Source organism: Neomonachus schauinslandi, chromosome 4 (assembly GCF_002201575.2).
Source record: "Neomonachus schauinslandi chromosome 4, ASM220157v2, whole genome shotgun sequence".
In the NCBI taxonomy this organism is placed as follows: domain Eukaryota; kingdom Metazoa; phylum Chordata; class Mammalia; order Carnivora; family Phocidae; genus Neomonachus; species Neomonachus schauinslandi.
This window is the reverse complement of record NC_058406.1, coordinates 85,988,303-86,013,417: the sequence shown is the minus strand read 5'-3', so window position 1 is coordinate 86,013,417 and position 25,115 is coordinate 85,988,303. Positions and strand designations below refer to the sequence as shown.

The 25,115-nt window shown below is 37.5% G+C and overlaps 1 protein-coding gene across 1 annotated transcript in view; it reads right to left on the bottom strand.

Annotated features, from left to right (window-relative positions):
* Window positions 1–22,201, bottom strand: part of LOC110580499 (pancreatic alpha-amylase) — a 29,360-nt gene extending 7,159 nt beyond the window's left edge. Inside the window, exons 1-6 of the mRNA XM_021690215.1 lie at window positions 22,037–22,201; window positions 6,397–6,608; window positions 5,930–6,076; window positions 4,882–5,079; window positions 4,015–4,245; window positions 3,117–3,250 (exon numbers count right to left, since the gene is read on the bottom strand). Coding sequence (XP_021545890.1) covers window positions 3,117–3,250; window positions 4,015–4,245; window positions 4,882–5,079; window positions 5,930–6,076; window positions 6,397–6,564 — 878 coding nt within the window. The 5' untranslated portion in view covers window positions 6,565–6,608; window positions 22,037–22,201. The remainder of the gene's footprint in view (window positions 1–3,116; window positions 3,251–4,014; window positions 4,246–4,881; window positions 5,080–5,929; window positions 6,077–6,396; window positions 6,609–22,036) is intronic.
* Between the last annotated feature and the right edge of the window lie 2,914 nt (window positions 22,202–25,115).

Sequence of the window (25,115 nt, the reverse complement as noted above, 5' to 3'; positions counted from 1 at the left end):
ATTCTACTGAAGCTGTTTCAAAAAATAGAAACAGAAGGAAAATTTCCAAACTCATTCTATGAGGCCAGCATTACCTTAATCCTCAACCCAGGCAAAGACCCCATCAAAAAGGAGAATTTCAGACTGATATCCCTGATGAATATGGGTTCCAAAATCCTCAACAAAATCCTAGCTAATAGGATCCAACAATACATTAAAAGGATCATCCACCACGACCAAGTGGGATTTATTGCCGGGATGCAAGGGTGGTTCAACATTCGCAAATCGATCAATGTGATAAAACACATTAATAAGAGGAGGGAGAAGAACCATTAGGTCCTCTCCAATGGTGCAGAAAAGCATTTGACAAAATACAACATCCTTTCCTGACTAAAAGTCTCCAGAGTATAGGGATAGAGGGAACATTCCTCAAGTCATAAAATCCATCTATGAAAAACCCACAGTGAATATCATCCTCAATGAGGAAAAGCTGAGAGCCTTTCCCTCAAGATCAGGAACACGTCAAGGGTGCCCACTCTCACCACTGTTGTTCAACATAGTACTAGAAGTCCTAGCAACAGCAATCAGACAACAAAAAGAAATAAAAGGTATTCAAATTGGCAAAGAAGAAGTCAAACTCTCTCTTTTCACAGACAACATGATACTTTATGTGGAAAACCCAAAAGACTCCACCCCTAGAACTCATACAGCAATTCAGTAATGTGGCAGGATACAAAATCAATGCACAGAAATCAGTTGCTTTCTTATACACTAACAATGCAACTGTAGAAAGAGAAATTAGAGAAACGATTCCATTTACAATAGCACCAAGAACCATAAGATACCTCGGAATTAACCTAACCAAAGAGATAAAGAATCTATACTCTAGGAACTACAAAACACTCATGAAAGAAACTGAAGAAGACACAAAAAGATGGAAAAATATTCCATGCTCATGGATCGGAAGAATAAACATTGTTAAAATGTCTATGCTGCCCAGAGCAATCTATACCTTCAATGTCATCCTGATCAAAATTCCAATGACATTTTTCAAAGTGCTGGAACAAACAATCCTAAAATTTGTATGGAATTAGAAAAGACCCTGAATCGCCAAGGAAATGCTGAAAAAGAAAAACAAAGCTGGGGGCATCACGTTGCCCGATTTCAAGCTATATTACAAAGCAGTGATCACCAAGACAGCATGATACTGGCACAAAAACAGACATATAGACCAATGGAACAGAATAGAGAACCCAGATATGGACCCTCAACTCTATGGTCAAATAATCTTTGACAAAGCAGGAAAAAACATGCAATGGAAAAAAGACAGTCTCTTCAATAAATGGTGCTGGGAAAATTGGACAGCCACATGCAGAAGAATGAAACTCGACCATTCTCTAACACCATTCACAAAGATAAACTCAAAGTGGATGAAAGACCTCAATGTGAGACAGGATTCCATCAAAATCCTAGAGGAGAACATAGGCAGTAACCTCTTTGACAGCAACTTCTTTCAAGACACATCTCCAAAAGCTAGTGAAACAAAAGCAAAAATGAACTTTTGGGACTTCATCAAGATAAAAAGCTTCTGCACAGCAAAGGAAACAGTCAACAAAACAAAGAGGCAACCCACAGAATGGGAGAAGATATTTGCAAATGACACTACAGATAAAGGGCTGGTATCCAAAATCTATAAAGGACTTTTCAAACTCAACACCCAGAAAACAAATAATCAAGTCAAAAAGTGGGCAGAAGATATGAAAAGACACTTCTCTGAAGAAGACATACAAATGGCTAACAGACACATGAAAAAATATTCATCATCATTAGCCATCAGGGAAATCCAAATCAAAACCACACTGAGATACCACCTTACACCAGTTAGAATGGCAAAAATGGACAGGGCAAGAAACAACAAATGTTGGAGAGATTGTGGAGAAAGGGGAACCCTCTTACACTGATGGTTGGAATGCAAGTTGGTGCAGACACTTTGGAAAACAGCGTGGAGGTTCCTCAAAAATTTAAAAATAGAGCTACCCTATGACCCAGCAATTGCACTACTGGGTATTTACCCCAAAGACACAGATGTAGTGAAAAGAAGGGCCATATGCACCCCAATGTTCATAGCAGCAATGTCCGCAATAGCCAAACTGTGGAAAGAGCCGAGATGCCCTTCAACAGATGAATGGATAAAGAAGATGTGGTCCATCTATACAATGGAATATTACTCCGCCATCAGAAAAGATGAATACCCAACTTTTACATCAACATGGATGGGACTGGAGGAGATTACGCTAAGTGAAATAAGTCAAGCAGAGAAAGTCAATTATCATATGGTTTCACTTACTTGTGGAACAGAAGGAATAGCATGGAGGACATTAAGAGAAGGAAGGGAAAAATGGGGGGGGGAATTGGAGGGAGAGATGAACCATGAGAGACTATGGACCTGAGAAACAAACAGGGTTTTAGAGCGGAGGGGGTAGAGGGGATTGGTTAGCCCGGTGATGGGTAAGAAGGAGGAAACGTACTGCATGGAGCACTGGGTGTTATACGAAAACAATGGATCGTGGGTCACCACATCAAAAACTAATGATGTATTGTATGGTGACATAACATAATAAAATTAAAAAAAAAAAACACTTCAGAATGATCAATATCCATATGATATCATACGGAATGGAAACCTGGGTTAAAAGTAGGTTTCAATCTTGGGTTGTTATAATATGAATATTCTAATATTTGAAAATAATTGATGATAATATATGTAAACTATTTGATGTAAAATATGTAAATAAATATAAGTAAATTAAAAATAGCCATGTAGTAAGTACTTCATAAATGATACAATCATTTTAATAATAATGTGGCCTTCACATATTATATTCAAACATTAGCCAAATCTTGTATAGTTATATAATACATAAAGTCTCTAGGGTGTGTTTTGGGTTTCTCAATATCCTCACGATTGACATTCTTAATAATAAAGATGATAAATTGGAATTTGAGGAACTATAACCCTTATTACCAGTAACTGAATCCTTAAAAGTTCTAAATAAGTTCCTAAGATAACTCAGATTGGTATAATAAGACTAATACATCTGTGAAATAATTTAAAAGACAAATCATATTTCATTTACTTTAAGTAAGCCATCTTCTCTCCATTCCACTTGCGCAGAACTGTGCCTAGTTTTGCACCATACTTGAATTCTGTCACACGGCCATTTCCAAAGTACTCGTTGCTTTTAATTGGCTCACCGCCCAGATCAATTACCTAGTAAAAATATAGGGAAAATATCATTTTAAATAAGAACTTTAGAGGCTTTTAACGAGCAAGTTAACATTATACAGAAAATGGCTTGAAACTATTTATATTATTTGAAATACCTCAAATGGTTTTCCTTAAAGGAAGATTCTTTTTTTGTGCTAAATTTTATGCTACAATATTAAAAATAACATGATAACAAGGTGATCTGTTGTCCTGCGAGAATGTTGACCTAACTTTAGTCTTGCACATAAATGATAATAACGATGGCTTGCATTTCTATAGCACTTGATATCTGGTTCACAACATTTCTAAGTGCTTGACAAATATTAACTCATTAATATTTAGACAAAGACATAACTATTATCATCATCCTTTTTATTCATATGAAAAAAAAAATGTTGCCTAGACAGGTTAATCAGTTTGCCTGTGTGAACACAGCTAATAGTGCTATAGCCAGGATTTAAAATCTGATAGATGACTGGCTCAAGAAAACAACTATAATATTATCTGTCTTGGGGAGATGGCAAATGACACAGATGTTTGCAGCCTAAATAAATCCTCTGCACTTCCATAAAATCTCTTGTGATAAAGAGTTAGATGTTAGATACTGTCTCAACAAAAGAGGGTTCACGAAAACTCTTCTATATAAATGATTCAGCCCTTAAACAACAGAAATTGTTTTAATTAAATCTATCACTTATTTTCTAATGAATTATATGATATTATTTCATATACACATGAAATATAGATACATATATGAATTAATATACCTCCTGGTAAATGAAAGGTTTACTTCCTTCAGAGAACCACTTTGTATTTAGATTATGCAGTTTATCCAAAACTGCCTTTATGTCTCCAGGCCACATGTGCTTAGAAGCATCAATTCTGAACCCTGCTACACCAATGTCAATGAGGCGGTTCAGATATTCAGCAACCCTGGAACGCACATAATCTTTCTCCAGTGCAAGATCAAGAAGACCAACCAGACGACAATCTCTGACCTATTGCGGTAAAAAATTTGTGATTGATACACAAAACATTGCTTTTACCTGAGAATCCATTTGATTATGCATTCATCTATTCATTCACAGATATTTCTGTAGTGTCTTCTTTGCATTGGGAACTGGAGATACTGACATTCTAGTATGGACATACCTCGGAAATATTTTCTAGTATAAAAATGGAGTATGTAAGAAATAAAGTAGATGAGCTTTTCTGACTGGGACAAATTAAATTGGGAAAAATGTTTTAAATATTGATTTGCGTTTCTTATTTTTAAATAGTCAGAGTTGGAATCCTATTTTCCTAAGGAATCCAGGCCAGTATTTAAAATGAAGATCGGGGTGCCTGGGTGGCTCAGTCAGCTAAGCGTCTGCCTTCCGGCTCAGGTCATGATCCCAGGGTCCTGGGATCCAGCCCTGCATAACATCAGGCTCCCTGCTCAGCGGGAAGCCTGCTTCTCCCTCTCCCACTCCCCCTGCTTGTGTTCCCTCTCTTGCTGTGTCTCTCTCTGTCAAATAAATAAATAAAATCTTTAAAAATAAATAAATAAAATGAAGATCAATAAACTACATGTAGATGATTAAAGGCACAGATAGCTCTTTATTCAGATCACTGTGGTTTTTTTCTTTAATTACCTGATAAGGATCGTTATAGCTCTCAATGTCTCCATTTCTAGTTCTACATTTACCATCATTAAAATCCCAACCAGAGAATGGGACTGCTGGAAAATTTCTATTTCCAGGGTTGAAGTAACTTCCACAAGTACTGCTGGTTCCCGCACTCACACTATTCCCACACATATGATTAATTACAGCATCCGCATAAATATGGACCTGAAAAACAAAGTTTCTATTTCAGTTTGACTTACAGAGAGGTAGAAATCTATAGTATTATTGACTAAAGTTTATGGTATGTTAATCACACTCCAAAATAGGTCTTTGTTATTTTTTAGCTTATCTTCTTAGTAAACCAAAAGTCAAGCATGAAGGGAAACCATTGTGAACTGAATACCAATCTGCATTCTACCGTCTTGGTAAAATACTTACGTATATGATAAACTAATAAACTATAGAACTAAAACTACCATAACTATGAAAAAATGCAAACAGCCTTTTTTGGGGGGTGAGGGGAAGTAAGAATCAGCTGAGACAGGAGAGAGTAGTGGTCTTTGAAATTTCCATGCATCATCCTAAGAAAGAAGCAGCTAGCCTCTATTATCTACCAAGCATCTGAAGGTAAATATTGTCTCTCATGCTCCTCATCAAAAAGAATATAATTATTTACCATCAAAAACCCCGTGGGAAAGAAGACCCAGAAATTATAGGTAAAAATACAAGTTACATAAAAATTACAGCAAATATTGCAACTGGAATTTCCAATTCCCCACAAATGTGTATGGGATTCCCCAGAAAATGTGTATAGTTATAGGGCTAAAAGTTGATACTTGCTTTATAAGTAAGTTTGGCTTTAAACTTTGACTTAAATTTCTTTAGTAGACAAAGAGCACATATACAAAAATTTACAAAAGCTGAACATAAGGTAATAATTAAGTTTTAGCTATAGCTTAAATGTAAAGTAAAATAAAAAATAAATATGGAAAAATTTCTGCTCAAAAGGAACAGGAGAGAGGAGAGAGAAATTATTTTTCTAAATATTTTTTAAAGGAAACTTTAATTCACTTACACCAACGTTGTTACATCTAGTCACCATGTCTTTGAATTCATCTTCATTTCCTGATCTTGTGCATATCTTGTAGCTAACTGGTTGGTATCTTTCCCACCAAGGTCTTGAAGGGTTATGAATCACAACATTTTCATTGGGTGGAGAGATCTATAAATAAAAAATCATAATAAGTATCAAATTATGGGTTACTTTATATCATTGGATACTCTCAAAACTAATCAATAATCTAAAATAATTTCTGAATCTTTGCATATATAGTTACATTTTTAACAACCACATGAAAATATTAACAGTATATTGGAAATGTCCTGCTGAAGAAAGATTATATCAGAAACAAAACATAAAGTTGCCAACAATACTAAACTTTTTTCTTCCTCAGTAAAATGTTCCAGCTTCACAGATACAGATCATAATACCATTTACTATAAGCATAGAAAACTGCAATTTATACTATGAACAATACCCACCTGAACCCCTCCAAATCCTTTTGGAGCTAGGTATTGCTCACATTCAAGAGCAATGTCATTCCAGCGCCACTCAAACAGATGGACAATAGATGTCCGTCCAGATTTGGTGTTTGGGGCATACTGAGCCCAGCAGAACCCAATGATTGAAAGCAATAGAAAGAACTTCATTTTGCTTTTAAGTTGCCAGCATTCTTTCTAGCAACTATTTATTCCTGTAAGAAACATATTTTACTAAGTAAATGTTAACATGAATAAATACATAGAGCATAAAGTGTTTATTCATAATCAGAAAATGATTATCAATAATAATATTAACAGGTGAAGAATATCTAAAACAACCTGCCAGGCAAACAATCTAAATGACCTTTTAGAACTTAATGTTTTCCTTATTGAGGGAATATTAACCTTTTTAAACATCTGGCAGTTTATATGTAAAGAATCCTTAATCATGTATTATTTAATTAGGATTAGGTTTTATTTCTGAAGTCCTTCACTAACAGAAGGAAAATCACAATGAAAGCCAACTGAACTTAGAGTCAGAACATTGCCTTAACTATCTATTTGCAAACATTATAGTGTTTCAATTTCAAAAAGAAATAGGATATTCAATTCAGTTCTGTTTTTACACCACCAACCCTAATTTTTAGTTATTTAAATTTCTGCATTAAGAGTTAAGAAATTATTTGGAAGGTGAATGCCCATGAATTGAGGAAACAGACCTTTCCCCACATCCATCAAACCAGGTGCTTAATGCAATGGCTATAGCAGTAGAATGTTTGGTTTTTTTCTCCTTTTAGCTAAATATCTCTTATACCTGATAGGACACTACAGTCATGAATTCAATCCCATTTCCTCCTTAATGTAAGTAAAAACCTATAAGAGACAATAGTACAGGTGGGGAAAACTTAATCCATTAATCCAACAAGCATTAACTGAATACTGCTTTTTGCTTAAGCATGTGGATGATACTCAAGATATAGTGATGAATAAGACAGGATTCTTATTCTCAAAGAACTTGCATTCTACTGTGAAGAAAACATATGAATGCCCAACATCACTCACCATCGGGGAAATACAAATCGAAACTATAATGAGCGATATATTACCTCACACCTGTCAGAATGGCTAAAATTAACAACACAAGAAACAACAGGTGTTGGCAAAGAGGTGGAGAAAGGGGAACCCTCTTACACTGTTGGTGGGAATAAAAATAGGAGCACTGGGTATTATACGCAAACAATGAATCATGGAACACTACATCAAAAACTAATGATGTAATAATATATGATGGTTAACATAACATAATAAAAAAAAAAAAACAGGTGCAACTACTATGGGAAAACAGTATGGAATTCCTCAAAAAGTTAAAAAAAGAACTACCTTATGATCCAGCAATTGCACTACTAGGTATTTACCCAAAGGATAAAAAATACAGATTCAAAGGGGTACATGAACCCCTATGTTGATAGCATTATCAACAATAGCCAAACTATGGGAAAAGCCCAAATGTCCATCAACTGATGAATGGATAAAGAAGTAGTGTGTGTATACATATATGTGTGTGTGTGTGTGTGTGTGTGTGTGTATTTATTTATTTATTTATTTATTTATAATGGAATATTAGCCATAAAAAAGAATGAAATCTTGCCATTTTCAACAATGTGGATGGAACTAGAATGTATTATGTTAAGTGAAATAAGTCAAGCAGAGAAAGACAATTATCATATGGATTCACTCCTTTGTGGAACATGAGGAATAGTGCAGAGGACCATAGGGGAAGGGAGGGAAAACTGAATGGAAAAAATTAGAGAGGGAGACAAACCATGAGAGACTCCAGACTCTGGGAAACAAACTTAGGGTTACAGAGGGGAGGGGAGTGGGGTAATGGGGTAACCGGGTGATGGGTATTAAGGAGGGCACATGTTGTGATGAGCACTGGGTGTTATACACAACTAATGAATCGTTGAACACTACATCAAAAACTAATGATGTACTATATGTTGGCTAACTGAACATAATTTAAAAAAGGAAAAATAAAATAAGATAAAAACAGAAAGGGAGGCAAACCATAAGGGACTGTATAGGTAATAGAACAAACTGAGAGTCGCTGGAGGGGAATTGGGTGGGGGATGGGCTAAATGGTTGATGGGTATTAAAGAGAACACTTGTTAGGATGAGCACTGGGTGTTATATGTAAGTGATGAATCACTAAATTCTAATCCTGAAACCAATACTACAGTATATGTTAACTAACTTGAATTTAAAATTTTAAAAAATGAAATCTTGCCACTTGCAACAACATGGATGGACCTAGAGTTTATTACGCTAAGCAAAGTAAGTCAGTCAGAGAAAGACAAATATCATATGATTTCACTCATATTTGGAATTTAAGAAATAAAACAGATGGGGTGCCTGGGTGACTCAGTCGGTTAAGCGTCTGCCTTCAGTCCAGGTCATGATCCCAGGCCGGGGATCGAGTCTCACATTGGGGGGGGGTTCCCTGCTCAGTGGGGAGTCTGCTTGTTCCTCTCCCTCTGCCACTCACTTCCGTTCATGCTCTCTCGCTCTGCACTCTCTCAAATAAATAAAAATCCTTAAAAATAAAAAAATAATAAATTTTTGAAAAAGAAATAAAACAGATGAACATATCGGGGGGAAGAGCAGAGAGGGAAACAAACTATAAAAGACTCTTAACAATAGAGAACAAAGTGAGGGTGGAGGGAGGGAGGTGGGTGTGGGATGTGCTAGATGGATGATGGGTATAAGGGAGCGCACTTTTTATGATGAGCACTGGGTGCTGTATGTAAGTGACAAACCCCTTAATTCTACTCATGAAGCCAATATTGCACTATATGTTAACTAAAATTTATATAAAAATTTGGTAAAAGAAAAAGAAAGAAAAAAGGAAATATATGAGTAAATAATAATATAATAATAATAAAACAATTGAAGATATCAATAAGAACTAGTATGAATTAACATAATAAAATAGAAAGTGACTTTGTCATCAAGGTATTTTAAACTGGATAGTCAGGAGGATTTCTCTGTGGAAATGATTTTCAGCTAGGATTTGAAGGATTAGAAGGAGCCAGTCATTTGAAGATGAGAGAAAGAGCAATCTAGAGGAAAGTACAACAGAAAAAGCCCACGGAAAGAAAAAACCCAAGTGACATTAAAAAAAAATTAAAAATCAAAACAAAACAAAACAACAGTGTAGCTAAACAATGTGTAATAAAATGAAGGGTAAAATGGGAAGGGTAAAATGATATGAAGTCTATTAGGCCAGATCATGTAGGACCTTGTAGAATATAATGACAGAGCCTTTGAGTCTGTAAAAAGCAGAGCTAAGAAACTTTGGTATACTTTAAAAGGAAATCACTCTTGCTGCCATGAAGAGATTGGATTATGTCAAGACAACAGTAGAGGTAAGGAGATCAGTTAGACTTTTTTGGCGGTCTAGGAAAGAGGTGAGTGGCTCAGACTAAGGGCACTGACAGGATATGTTTCAGAGACAGAAAGGCAAAAGGTTTATGGATAGATTAGAGCTGAAGAATGAGGGACAGAGAAAAATTACAGAAAGGTATTTGGCGATATCATTCATTAAGATGAGGAAAAACAAGGAAGTACCTGTTTTAGGGAAGGGTTATGTAGAACACTTTGGTCCTTAACTATTCCTCTATCAATCCTAATGCTCTCCTTTGGTCCTTCTAACCCACCATGTAAACAAAATTTGTCCTACTTTCTTAGCCAGTTCAAGTTGTTAAAACAAGATCATCATAGACTGGATGGCTTAAACAACAAATATTTATTTGTCATATATCTGGAGGCTGGGAAGCCTGAAATCAAAATGTCGGCAGTTCCAGTGTCTGGTGAGAGCCCCCTTCCAGGTTCACAGGTAGCTATTTTCTTCTGTATCTTTATATGGTGGAGAACAGAGAGCTCCAGTCTCTTTCTCTTCTTATAAGGAAACTGATCCCATCATGGGGCTCCACTCTCATGACTTCATCTAAACCCAATTACTTCTCAAAGACCCCACAGCCTTATACCATTGCACTGGGAGTTAGGGTTTCAACATGTAAATTTTGGGGGAAAGGAGATACAAACGTACAGGCCCTAACACTTATCCATTACCAAACTAAAATTCCCTCATATTTCACAAGCAATTTCATTGCTCCATGATTTTCCAAGTATTTTCCTTCTTTCTAGAATCACTGTCCAACATCCTTGTGTACTGAGTAACTATTCTTCCTTCCAGATGCAGTTAAGCAACATCTTTTGAAGCTTATCCTGATATTCCCAGGCATAGTTACTAATTCCTCTGTATGAGAGCTTTTTAACTTATATGACATTAAGCTGTATTTGATTTATATTGTAAATATATTATAAATAACTAAGGATTTACATGTTCATCATTCTGTTACCAAACTTTTTTTTTTTTTAAAGATTTATTTATTTATTTGAGAGAGCGAGAATGAGAGAGAGTACATGAGAGTGCGGAGGGTCAGAGGGAGAAGCAGGCTCCTCGCTGAGGAGGGAGCCCGATGCGGGACTCGATCCTGGGACTCCAGGATCATGACCTGAGCCGAAGGCAGTTGCTTAACCAACTGAGCCACCCAGGCGCCCTGTTACCAAACTTCTTAAAAGTAGACTTCCTATCTAATATTCTTAGAAACTAGCAAAACAAAAAGCATAATGGCTTATGTGATCAATAAATTGTTGTAACATAAGACTCTAAATTCCAGGGATACCTGGGTGGCTCAGTCGGTTAAGTGTCTGCCTTTGTCATGATTCCAGGGTCCTGGGATCGAGTCCCACATTGGGCTCCTTCCTCAGCAGGGAGCCGGCTTCTCCCTCTACCTTTGCCCCTCCACCTGCTTGTCCTCTCTCTCTCTCTGTCAAAATAAATAAAGTCTTAAAAAAAAAAAGACTCCAAATTCCAGGCACTGTACAAGACATTGGTGTAACTTGGGTTATGTCCTCAATGATTTTTCAAAGTAAACAAACACTCTCAGAAATTATGTGATACAATCTAATCTTTGTAAAACCTTTGTACACGTGAAGGAACAAACCGAATAAATTGTCCAGGCTCATATGGTAAATAGAGCCAGTGATTTGATAATAGATCCTACGACAAACCAACATTCTCTGTATTTACCAATATTCATCATAGAGTTCTAGAGATGTAATGTCCAATATGGTAGCCACAGGCAGTATCTGGTGAATGAGATCCTGAAATATTAGTCTGAACATAGATGTGCTGTAAGTGTAAAATATACTCCAAATTGTGAAGAATTAGTATTAAAAATTAATGTAAAAATTAATTTTATGGCATTTATGTTGAAATAATATTTTGTGATGCATTAGGCTACATAAAATTTATTAACATTAATTTCCCCAGTTTCCTTTGACCTCTTTTTTTAAAAAAGATTTTATTTATTTCAGGCAGAGAGCGGGAGAGAGAGAGAAAGCCAGAGAGAGAGAGAAAGCATGCACAGGAGCAGGAGGAAGGGGCAGAGGGAAAAGCAGACTCCCCACTGAGCAGGGAGCCTGACACCGGGCTCAATCCCAGGACCTTGGGATCATGACTTGAGCCCAAGGCAGATGCTTAACTGACTGAGCCACCCAGGCACCAGAGAAATGTTTTCAAAAACAAATAGGAAGGAAAATTTTCAAGGAGGACAAGAGACTAACTGGATGTAGATGAATATTCGAATGAGAAAAAAGAGAGAAGACTGACTAGACAGTGGTTGATATAAGGCTGATGGTGATAAAGAGTTGAGAACTAGATAAGAGCATGGTTTGAACTTCGTACTTAAGCTTCCAAATGTTAAGAAAATGACCTTAGGAGTTAGATAAACTACAGTCCAAATCCTGATCTTGTCATTTATTATCTGTGTGGCCCTGGAAAATAATTTTTTTTTTAAATAATCTCTTTTAAGTTTATGAACTAGAGAAAGTACTATGTACCTCATAAAGTTGTCATTATGATTGAGTGAATTAACACCAATAAAGCTGTTACCCCAGTGCATGATACATTAAAAACCCAATATATTTGGTCTCTGTAATGTTGTTATTACTGTTTTATTTTTATTGCTGGTACTATTCAAACTGCTCTAAACTTATGCTCTCTTTCCACTTCCACTTATAGTCACTTGGACATTCCCTCTTTCCATTCCACTCTTTCCAAATTCTAATAATACTTTCTACTCCCCCTCACACACAGGAATAGATAGTGATAAGAAGGAACTAGCAATGTTTTCCATCTGCTCTTTTTTCCACACTTTTTTTTTCTTTTCCTCTCTTTTTGTTTTAACCTCTTCAGAGCTTCTAGGAGATCACATGTTGATTTTGAAATAACTTCTCATCAGTGCCTCATCAATTAACTCTGAAATGTTTTTAATAGTGTTTCACATGTATTTTAGGATGTTATTAAAATAACAGATAACTTGCAGACATAAGCTGAGAAATTTTACTAACATCACAGCATAGGTGGATGTATACAATTATACAATCATCTTCTATCAAGGGTCAGTCATTGTCATAGATTTTCTCATTTAATCTTAATTTTCATCTCAATCAATCTAAAGAGATATAAACTCCATAGGAGAGGCATTAAAACAACTAAAGCAGGGCACCTGGGTGGCTCAGTCGGTTAAGCTTCTGCCTTCAGCTCAGGTCATGATCTCAGGGTCCTGGGATCAAGTCCCACATCGGGATCCCTGATCAGCGGGGAGAATGCTTCTCCCTCTCCCTCTGCCTGCTGCTCTCCTTGCCTGTACTCACTACTCTTTCCCTCTGTCAAATAAATAAATAAAATCCTTAAAAAAACAAACAAACAAAAAAAAACCTAAAGCATATTTATATCTTGTGAAGTAAAATCTGCAAACAAATCCTTGACATCTTTGATATCAATAACAAAACAAAAAAGGGGCACCTGGGTGGCTCAGTTAAGCATCTGCCTTCGGCTCAGGTCATCAGGCTCTCTGTTCAGTGGGGAGCCTGCTTCTTCCTCTCCCTCAGTCCCTCCCTCTGGCTCGAGCTCTCTTTCTCTCAAATAAATAAGTATTTTTTTAAAAAATAACGAAACAAAAAATAAGAACTTGAAATAGTTGTTATGTCTACTTTCCATTATGGATTTCCTAAAATTGTTCTCCTCAGAGAAGATATTCACAGTTATTAATACTAATATCAGTGATCTATTGCCCACATCTCCTATTGCTCGGATTGTCTTACAAAGAGGAAATTTCCTTCTATTTTAAAGCTTTAAGGGCTACTACAATATGTCAAATGAGTTGTATTGGGAGTTCATTAAAAATATGAACTAGGACATTTGGTAAAAAGCAATCCTCCTTAAGAAGTATTTATATTTGAAGTGCCAATAAAACATATACAATGTTAAGAAGAAAAAAATACTATTAACTTAGACTTCTCCATAAGTTTGCTAGTTTCTGATGTTCTCAAGTATTTTTTTCCTCAATCAGTATTGAGATATTTGTTATTTATTTAATGTCCACAATATAAATGACATCATAGGGGAAAGGCTCTAGAATAAATTCAGGATTTCTCTTAATACATGAAATACCATAAATTTAGTGATTCAGCTTAAATGCTACTGAAATCATACCATGTCATAAATAGAATAAAGGAGCTCTATTAAAATGCTAGGCAAAAAGTAGTAGTAAAAAAAACTAGTATCTATTTCTATAGCTTTCTTCCTACTTATATAAATGCCAGTTACCTATATAAGTATTAGCTATGACAATGTTCTTTCCCCCTATCCTAAGCAGCCTCACATCTCAGGCAGATAGTAGTGTATTTCTTAACATGTAAATAAATTAACATTAACCAAGAAGAGACAAGTCATCTACTCTTATCATTTGTAGTTATTAGCCTAGATACCTCATAGTTAAATATCTTTTAACAAGTTTTTTAATTAAAGTACCATTAAGCATTTCAATGGAAATACCTTAAATGTCACATCTATACTTATTTTGTCATTTTTATTTATCTCCAAGTGTTTTTTTTTTTTCTCTCTATTTTCATAGTTTTCAATATTCTAGAGCTTCAGGTAGTATTATTACTACAGTATTTGGTCAAGTTAGTGGTTTGTCTTACTGAAAAAAGTGATAATTCCTCTAAATTTTACATTGAATCATGTACAAATTTCTCAAAACTGTCTCCCACAAGCTCTCTATCCCCACAAAAAAAAGAAAAGAAAAGAAAAGAAAAACAGGAAAATGAACCTGAGCTCAAGATAATAAATCACATGTGAAGGTTAGAGAAAAGAGGCAAATATAATCAAGTTTGCCTACCAGATTTCTTAAATGAGAGAAACATTTTGAGCTACAGCTCAGACATACTTCAAACACAAAGAGCACAAATAGTACATTTTGTGCCACTGGAAACTGAAACTTGAGTTGTCAACAAACCTAGAATAGATTGTGAAACTCTGAATAATATCAAATCATATGACAGAAACCATTTATTTCAAGACAAAAAGTGGGGGGGAAGGACTACATGATACTCATAAAACATTAAAATAGAGGGGGGCGGAGCAAGATGGCGGAGGAGTAGGAGACCTGGATTTCGTCTCCTCTCAGGAATTCAGCTGGATAGGGATCAAACCATTCTGAACACCTACAAACCCAACAGGAGATCGAAGAAAGGAACAGCAACAACTCTCTGAACAGAAAAGCGACCACTTTCTGGAAGGTAGGACGTGTGGAGAAGTGAATCTGAGGCGATATTCGGGAGGATAGACGGCGGGGGAGGGGCCTCCGTCGGCCGCTTCTGGCAAGTGATAGAGCCGCGGAGCACAAAATCGGAACATTTAGAAGTCAGCTCCACCGAGGGACGTCACTCTGGTGGCTAAGCGGGGGGTGGAACCCTCTGGGACAGTGTGGTCTGAGGACCCTCGGGGTCACAGAAAGACCGGGGGTGCCTGAGTGTGGCAGAGCTCCCAGGTAACGGAGCAGGGAAGCCGGCTGCAGAGGCGGAGCCCAGGCGCGGGTTCTCAGCTCGGGGTTGCCATAAACCGTGATCCGCAGCACAGTCGGGCCACTGCTCCTCCAGCAGGGACCCAACAAGTGGCAGATCCGGGGAGACTCACCTTCCTCCCCCAGGAGGAGCCGCGCGGGAGTGCACCACAGGGATCTGCTGGGTTTGGAGACTCCACCCGGGTCGGGCGCCGGAGATAGAAACACGCGGTCACAGGCCGGGTGAGCACGGAGTGCGGCCGGAGACCGGGGAGATGGGAGTGACTGACGGCTTTTCTCTGGTGGCTCACTGAGGAGCGGGGCCCCGAGTTCTCGGCTCCTCCGGGGCGGAGATTGGGAGGCCGCCATTTTCACTCTCCGCCTCCAAAGCTGTACGGAAAGCTCGCAGGGAACAAAAGCTGCGGAGAGCAAACCCGAGCAGATTACTTAGCCGGGAGGGGGCAAGGGCGGGGCAATTCCGCCTCCGGCAAAGACTTTTGGAAACCACGGCAACAGGCCCCTCCCTAGAAGATCAGCGAGAACAGCCAGCCAAGACCAAGTTTACCGATCAATGAGAACGGCAGAACTCCAGCGCTAGGGGAATAAAGCACAGAGAATTCATGGCTTTTTTACCATGATTCTTTAGTCTTTCAAAGTTAATTTTTTTTTAACTGTCTTTTTTTTTTTCTTTTTGAATTTTTCTTTTTCCCTTTTTCAACCAAAATCTTATCAATTCCTTTTTTTAAAAAAAACATTTTTATTTTTCATTTTTAGAGTCATATTCTATCCCTTCATAGTAGTTACCCGTATTTTTGGCTTATATATATAAGTTGTTCTCTCTTTAAAATTTTGAGATAGTTTCTTCTAACAGATTAAAATATACCCTAAATCTCTAGTATATGGTGTTTTCTATTCCCCTGCCTGATCACATCCTCTCCCTTTTTTTTTTCTTTTTTCTTTTTTTAAATCCTCTTCTTTCTTTTTTTCAAACAACTTCTTATCAATTCCTTTTATAAAATTTTTCATAATTTTCATCTTTACAGTCATATTCCATCCCTTCATCATATCAACCCTTATTTTTGTACATATATAAGTTTTCTTTCTTTAAAAATTTGGGAGGCACTTTTTTCTAAAAGACCAAAATACACCCCAAATCTAGTGTGTGACACTGATCTATATACCAGCCTGATCATATTTGATCACATTCTGTTTTTTTTTGTTGTTGTTGTTGTTTTGTTTTGTTTGTTTTTGTTTTTATCTTTATCTTTTTCTTTTTCTTTTTTTTTCTTTCTCTTTTTTCTCTCTTTCCCTTTCTTTTCCCACTGCTTCAGGTCTTTTCTGATTTGTTTAGAGTATATTTTCTGGGGACGTTGTTACTCTGCTAGCATTTTGTTCTCTCATTAATCTATTCTCCTCTGCACAAAATGACAAGATGGAAAAAATCACCTCAACAAAAAGAACAAGAGGAGTACCGACTGCCAGGGACCTACTCAATACGGACATTAATACGATGTCAGATCTAGAGTTCAGAATCATCACTTTAAACATACTAGCTGGGCTTGAAAAAAATATGGAAGTTATTAGAGAAACGCTTTCTGGAGAAGTAAAAGAGCTAAAATCTAACCAAGTAGAAATCAAAAAGGCTATTAATGAGGTGCAATCAAAAATGGGGGCGCTAACTGCTAGGATAAATGAGGCAGAAGAGAGAATCAGTAATATAGAAGACCAAATGATGGAAAATAAAGAAGCTGAGAAAAAGAGAGATAAACAACTACTGGATCACGAGGGCAGAATTCGAGAGATAAGTGATACCATAAGACGAAACAACATTACAATAATTGGGATCCCAGAAGAAGAAGAAAGAGAGAGAGGGGCAGAAGGTATAATGGAGCAAATTATAGCAGAGAACTTCCCTAATTTGGGGAAGGAAACAGGCAGGAAAATCCAGGAAGCACAGAGAACCCCTCTCAAAATCAATAAAAATAGGTCAACACCCCGACATCTAATAGTAAAACTTACAAGTCTCATAGACAAAGAGAAAATCCTGAAAGCAGCTCGGGAGAAGAGATATGTAACCTACAATGGCAGAAACATTAGATTGGCAACAGACCTATCCACAGAGACCTGGCAGGCCAGAAAGGACTGGCAGGATATATTCAGAGCACTAAATGAGAAAAATATGCAGCCAAGAATACTCTATCCAGCTAGGCTGTCATTGAAAATTGAAGGAGAGATAAAAAGCTTCCAGGACAAACAAAAACTAAAGGAATTTGCAAACACAAAACCAGCCCTACAGGAAATCTTGAAAGGGGTCCTCTAAGCAAAGAGAGAGCCTAAAAGCAACATAAACCAGAAAGGAACACAGACAATATATGGTAACAGTCCTTACAGGCAATACAACGGCACTAAATTCCTATCTTTCAATAGTTACCCTGAATGTAAATGGGCTCAATGCCCCAATCAAAAGACAAAGGCTATCAGACTGGATTAAAAAACAAGACCCATCGATATGCTGTCTGCAAGAGACTCATTTTAGACCCAAAGACACCCCCAGATTGAAAGTGAGGGGGTGGAAAACCATTTACCATGCTAATGGACACCAAAAGAAAACTGGGGTGGCAATCCTTATAACAGACAAATTAGATTTTAAACCAAAGACTGTAATAAGAGATGAGGAAGGACATTATATCCTACTTAAAGGATCTATCCAACAAGAAGGTCTAACAATTGTAAATATCTATGCCCCTAACATGGGAGCAGCCAATTATATAAGGCAATTAATAACAAAAGCAAAGAAACACATCAACAACAATAAAATAATAGTGGGGGACTTTAACACCCCCCTCACTGAAATGGACAGATCATCTAAGCAAAAGATCAACAAGGAAATAAAGACTTTAAATGACACACTGGACCAAATGGACTTCACAGACATATTCAGAACATTCCACCCAAAGCAATGGAATACACATTCTTCTCTAGTGCCCATGGAACATTCTCCAGAATCGATCACATCCTAGGTCATAAATCAGGTCTCAACCAGTACCAAAAGATTGGAATCATTCCCTGCCTATTTTCAGACCACAATGCTTTGAAACTAGAACTCAATCACAGGAGGAAAGTCGGAAAGAACTCAAATACATGGAGGCTAAAGAGCATCCTACTGAAGAATGAATGGGTCAACCAGGAAATTAAAGAAGAATTAAAAAAATACATGGAAACCAATGAAAATGAAAACACAACTATTCAAAATCTTTGGGATGCAGCAAAGGCAGTCCTAAGAGGAAAGTATATAGCAATACAAGCCTTTCTCAAGAAACAAGAAAGGTCTCAAGTACACAACCTAAGCCTACACCTAAAGGAGCTGGAGAAAGAACAGCAAATAAAGCCTAAACCCAGCAGGAGAAGAGAAATAATAAAGATCAGAGCAGAAATCAATGAAATAGAAACTAAAAGAACAGTAGAACAGATCAACGAAACTAGGAGCTGGTTCTTTGAAAGAATTAACAAGATTGATAAACCCCTGGCCAGACTTATCAAAAAGAAAAGAGAAATGACCCAAATCAACAAAATCATGAATGAAAGAGGAGAGATCACAACCAACACCAAAGAAATACAAACAATTATAAGAACATATTATGAGCAACTCTATGCCAGCAAATTAGATAACCTGGAAGAAATGTATCAACTACCAAAACTGAACCAGGATGAAATAGAAAACCTGAACAGACCTATAACCACTAAGGAAATTGAAGCAGTCATCAAAAATCTCCCAAAAAACAAAAGCCCAGGGCCAGATGGCTTCCCAGGGCAATTCTACCAAACATGTAAAGAAGAATTAATACCTATTCTTCTGAAACTGTTCCAAAAAATAGAAATGGAAGGAAAACTTCCAAACTCATTTTATGAGGCCAGCATTACCTTGATCCCAAAACCAGACAAAGACCCCATCAAAAAGGAGAATTACAGACCAATATCCCTGATGAACATGGATGCAAAAATTCTCACCAAAATACTAGCCAATAGGATCCAACAGTACATTAAAAGGATTATTCACCATGACCAAGTGGGATTTATCCCTGGGCTGCAAGGTTGGTTCAACATCCGCAAATCAATCAATGTGATATAATACATTAACAAAAGAAAGAACAAGAATCATATGATCCTCTCAATAGATGCAGAAAAAGCTTTTGACAAAGTACAGCATCCTTTCTTGATCAAAACTCTTCAGAGTATAGGGATCGAGGGTACATACCTCAATATCATAAAAGCCATCTATGAAAAACCTACAGCGAATATCATTCTCAGTGGGGAAAAACTGAGAGCTTTCCCCCTAAGGTCAGGAACGCGGCAGGGATGTCCACTATCACCACTGCTATTCAACATAGTATTGGAAGTCCTAGCCACAGCAATCAGACAACAAAAAGAAATCAAAGGCATCCAAATGGGCAAAGAAGAAGTCAAACTCTCACTCTTTGCAGATGATAGGATACTTTATGTGGAAAACCCAAAAGACTCCACCCCAAAACTGCTAGAACTCATACAGGAATTCAGTCAAGTGGCAGGATATAAAATCAATGCACAGAAGTCAGTGGCATTCCTATACACCAACAACAAGACAGAAGAAAGAGAAATTAAGGAGTCGATCCCATTTACAATTGCACCCAAAACCATAAGATACCTAGGAATAAATCTAACCAAAGAGACAAAGGATCTTTACTCAGAAAACTATAAAAATACTCATGAAAGAAATTGAGGAAGACACAAAGAAATGGAAAAACGTTCCATGCTCATGGATTGGAAGAACAAATATTGTGAAGATGTCAATGCTACCTAGAGCAATCTACACATTCAGTGCAATCCCCATCAAAATACCATCCACTTTTTTCAAAGAAATGGAACAAATAATCCTAAAATTTGTATGGAACCAGAAAAGACCCCGCATAGCCAGAGGAATGTTGAAAAAGAAAAGCAAAGCCGGCGGCATCACAATTCCGGACTTCCAGCTCTATTACAAAGCTGTCATCATCAAGACAGCATGGTACTGGCACAAAAACAGACACATAGATGAATGGAACAGAATAGAGAGCCCAGAAATGGACCCTCAACTCTATGGTCAATTCATCTTTGACAAAGCAGGAAATGATGTCCAATGGAACAAAGACAGTCTCTTCAACAAATGGTGTTGGGAAAATTGGATAGCCACATGCAGAAGAATGAAACTGGACCATTTCCTTACACCACACACAAAAATAGACTCCAAATGGTTGAAAGACCTCAATGTGAGACAGGAGTCCATCAAAATCCTAAAGGAGAACACAGGCAGCAACCTCTTTGACCTCAGCTGAAGCAACTTCTTCCTAGAAACATCGCCAAAGGCAAGGGAAGCAAGGGCAAAAATGAACTATTGGGACTTCATCAAGATAAAAAGCTTTTGCACGGCAAAGGAAACAGTCAACAAAACCAAAAGACAACCGACAGAATGGGAGAAGATATTTGCAAATGACATATCAGATAAAGGGCTAGTATCCAAAATCTATAAAGAACTCATCAAACTCAACACCCAAAGAACAAAGAATCCAATCAAGAAATGGGCAGAAGACATGAACAGACATTTTTCCAAAGAAGACATCCAAATGGCCAACAGACACATGAAAAAGTGCTCAACATTGCTCAGCATCAGGGAAATCCAAATGAAAACCTCAATGAGATACCACCTCACACCAGTCAGAATGGCTAAAATTAACAAGTCAGGAACTGACAGATGTTGGCGGGGATGTGGAGAAAGGGGAACCCTCCTACACTGTTGGTGGGAATGCAAGCTGGTGCAGCCACTCTGGAAAACAGTATGGAGTTTCTTCAAAAAGTTGAAAATAGAGCTACCATATGATCCAGCAATTGCACTACTGGGTATTTACCCCAAAGATACAGAAGTAGGGATCCGAAAGGGTACATGCACCCCGATGTTTATAGCAGCAATGTCCACAATAGCCAAACTGTGGAAAGAGCCAAGATGTCCATCGACAGATGAATGGATAAAGAAGAAGTGGTATATATATACAATGGAATATTATGCAGCCATCAAAGGGAATGAGATCTTGCCATTTGCAACGACGTGGATGGAACTGGAGGGTATTATGTTGAGTGAAATAAGTCAAACAGAGAAAGACATGTATCATATGATCTCACTGATATGAGGAATTCTTAACTGTAGGAAACAAACAGGGTTGCTGGAGTGGGGGGTGGGGTGGGAGGGATGGGGTGACTGGGTGATAGACACTGGGGAGGGTATGTGCTCTGGTAAGCGCTGTGAATTGTGCAAGACTGTTGAAACTCAGATCTGTACCTCTGAAACAAATAATGCAATATATGTTAAGAAAAAAAAAAGAAGAAGAAGAAGGTAGCGGGAGGGGAAGAATGAAGCGGGGGAAATCGGAGGGGGAGACGAACCATGAGAGACGATGGACTCTGAAAAACAAACAGGGTTCTAGAGGGGAGGGGCGTGGGAGGATGGGTTAGCCTGGTGGTGGGTATTGAGGAGGGCACATTCTGCATGGAGCACTGGGTGTTATGCACAAGCAATGAATCATGGAACACTTCATCTAAAACTAATGATGTAATGTATGGGGATTAACATAATAAAAAAAAACATTAAAATAACTTACCACATCATTTCTTTAAATCAGCAAACTCAAATCCACATCAGTCTTTTCAATTATAAAATAACAAAAATCATGCAGTTCTTGTTTTGCTTCTCTTCCCAGTGGGGGATAAAAATGCTGAATTTAGGACTTTAGAGTCCTATTACAGCCTAATTCTCCGAACCTAATCTGTAAAAAAAAAGTCTCATGTGAACTCTACAATGATACTTGATTGGCTACTATCACTTTCTGATTCCTTAACAAACCACTGTCTTCTCTACTCTGCTCAGTTTGCTGCCCTGCCACCTCTCCTAATTACACTGGGCCTTGGTTGTTTGCTTTCTTTCTCTTTGCTATCTTTCTTCCTTTCTCTTTCTCAGTATCCTCTCCCAATCTCAATTCATCTTTTTTTTCCCCTGAACCATCTATAGCAATCTGTAAGAATTTTTTTTGATAAAATAACCTTAAAGACATAGATTAAAATGATTATGTCAAATTAAGTAAGTGTGACTAGGATGTAAACAAGACTCTAAACCAAAAATCTAATTTTGAATTTGCGCTTTGCCATCTACTATGTGAACCTTAGAGAAACCAAACACTGTAGATTGCATTTAGGTCTCAGTTGGAAAATGGGGGGTAATAGTATTATTGATAAATATGATAAAAATACAAAAATAACTAAAAACAGCTAACAATATGAATTGAGTGTTACTATGTGTCATTTCAGTGTATTATCATTTTGATTCCTCACATAAACATAAATACAAGATAGAATTATGATTATACCCACTTTTAAAAGAATGGAACTGAAGCACATTATGTAAGGTCATTTGTCCACAGTCAAATTTCAGTAACTGCTGAGACTGAAATTCAAAACCAAGCAGTTTAACTCTATAGTGAGTTCTTAGCCACTACTCAGGCTTATCAGTCTCCACCACTGAGTTGTAAAGAAAATCAAATACTCTATGTGAAGATATTTTAGAATTTGGAAATTTCTGTTTAGCTAATATTAATGTTTAGAAAATTGCAAAAGTAGGAAGTATTCATCATAATTTCCTGTTTTTCAAATTTTTACACTAAACAAAATTAATATTTCTCTGTTACAATGTGGGTTTTGTTTGTTTGTTTGTTTTAGAGAGAGAGCATGAGCATGAAAGGCAGAGGGAGAGGGAGAGAGAGAATCTTAAGCAGGCTTCACACTCAGTGCAGAGCCTGACACGGGGCTTGATCTCACGACCCTTAGATTATGACCTGAGCCCAAATCAAGAGTCAGCTGCTTAACCAACTAAACCACCCAGGCACCCCTGTCTGTTACAGTTTTTACTCCTGATCTCACACCCACAGAACGTATTATTATTCATAAATATTCAGTGCTCCTCCCTGCAGGTGAAATACACACCTTGTCCTGTTCAATTTGGGAATGTCCATGTCATTTGCTTTGGCAATGAAATAAAAGCAGAAGTAATATGTTTTACTCTGGGGCCTCTGTGATTGTTAGCATATATCGAAATGAAGTTTCAGTGACAGATCGTAAAGCAACTAATGTGAAGAGTCTCCTTCTTGATCTAAGGTAAACATGAGAAATAAACTTGGCTATTGTTAAGCCACTGAGAATTCAGGTTTTTTGTTATTGTGGCATCACCAATTCTATCCTGATTGATATAACCATTAAGTTCCCTTAAGCTCTTTGATTCTTAGACATTCTCTTTGACATTTCTTTTCTCTTGGGATGTAGGAAGAAAGAATAAATCATAAGATCAGAGAACATTAATACTGAAAGAGACTACTGGAATAAGCTAGTCCAATCGTTTCCAGATTTTGAGCTCTAAGTAATCAGTAGAATTTTTTTTTAAATTGTGTAAAAACATATTTTCATATGAAAGTCATGAAATTCAGTTTCATAAAAAAAAATCCACCATTAATGTATTATTTTCATCTTGTTTAAAATTTGGAGCCACTTATCTAAATCTAATTCTCTTATTAGGAATGAGACAAGCAGTATTTATATTGAATAAATAACAACTTAAAAAAAATGGACTGTGATGTCAGCATCATGGTAGTGTGAGTCATTCCTTTTTCCTCTCCTCTTTGATTACAATTAGTCACCTATAACTGAATTAAAGTGCCTCTCTACATTATACCAGGGCACCTAGGAAATTTCAATCTACTTGTGCATCCAAAAGTAAGTGGAGAGGATCTCAGAGGGGACTGTGGATTCAGGGGAGTTGGTGAACCTGCTCCACCTGCACTTGCCCTGATTAGAGAAGAGGAACCTGGAGAGTACACAAGTGGACAGATACTCATGGGAGATGAAGAATCTGTGGAGGTCCAGTCAGCCTGACAGGAGAACCTGGCACACCATCAGAGTGGAATAGAGGTGAGTTTGGAGGCAGAGGACAGGGAGGAACCCACTGAGGCAGCCTCCCTCTCCAGGGCAACAATGCAACACTCCGAGCTTTGCAACAGAAGGAGCTACCTCTCTGGCAGAGGAAGTGATAAGTGAAAGAAGTGACACACTGCCTAGCTACATGTGGGTTGCAGCTGGAGGGCTTGTTTCTCTCCTGCGACACAAGAGTTCTAAGGAGGGACGTCCATGACTTGGGGGAGGGAGAGGGAAGGGAAGGAGGCAGACAAGGAATATCAAATGGCACCGAAGGAACTTTATTTCCTTCTGTATGCTTCAGGATTTCAGCTGTAGGTCTGCCCATGGATCTCTTGAAGTTCCCTACACTAGGATCCACCTGATGGGCTGTAGGCACCCCCAAAGTTCCAGATGCTAAAACCACATGTCCCCCAACTCTGCTGCCAGCTCTTTTTGCATACTTCATCCCAAGAGCCATTTCCTGTAGGAGAAACCTAAAACTTGAGCTACAGTGCCCCCTTCTGGACTACCAAAGAAAGTTTTCTAATTGCTAGCCTGTTGAGCTGTAAGAGCCAAATTACACAAATTCTTAAATAAGAAAAGTGTTTCCTACTTCAAATGTAAAATGTAAAATCAAAATGACACATATTGTCAGACATAATGAAAAATCAAGGTAATATGATATCATGAAAAGAAAATAATTCTCCATATACTGAACTCAAAGACACAAAATACTGAGAT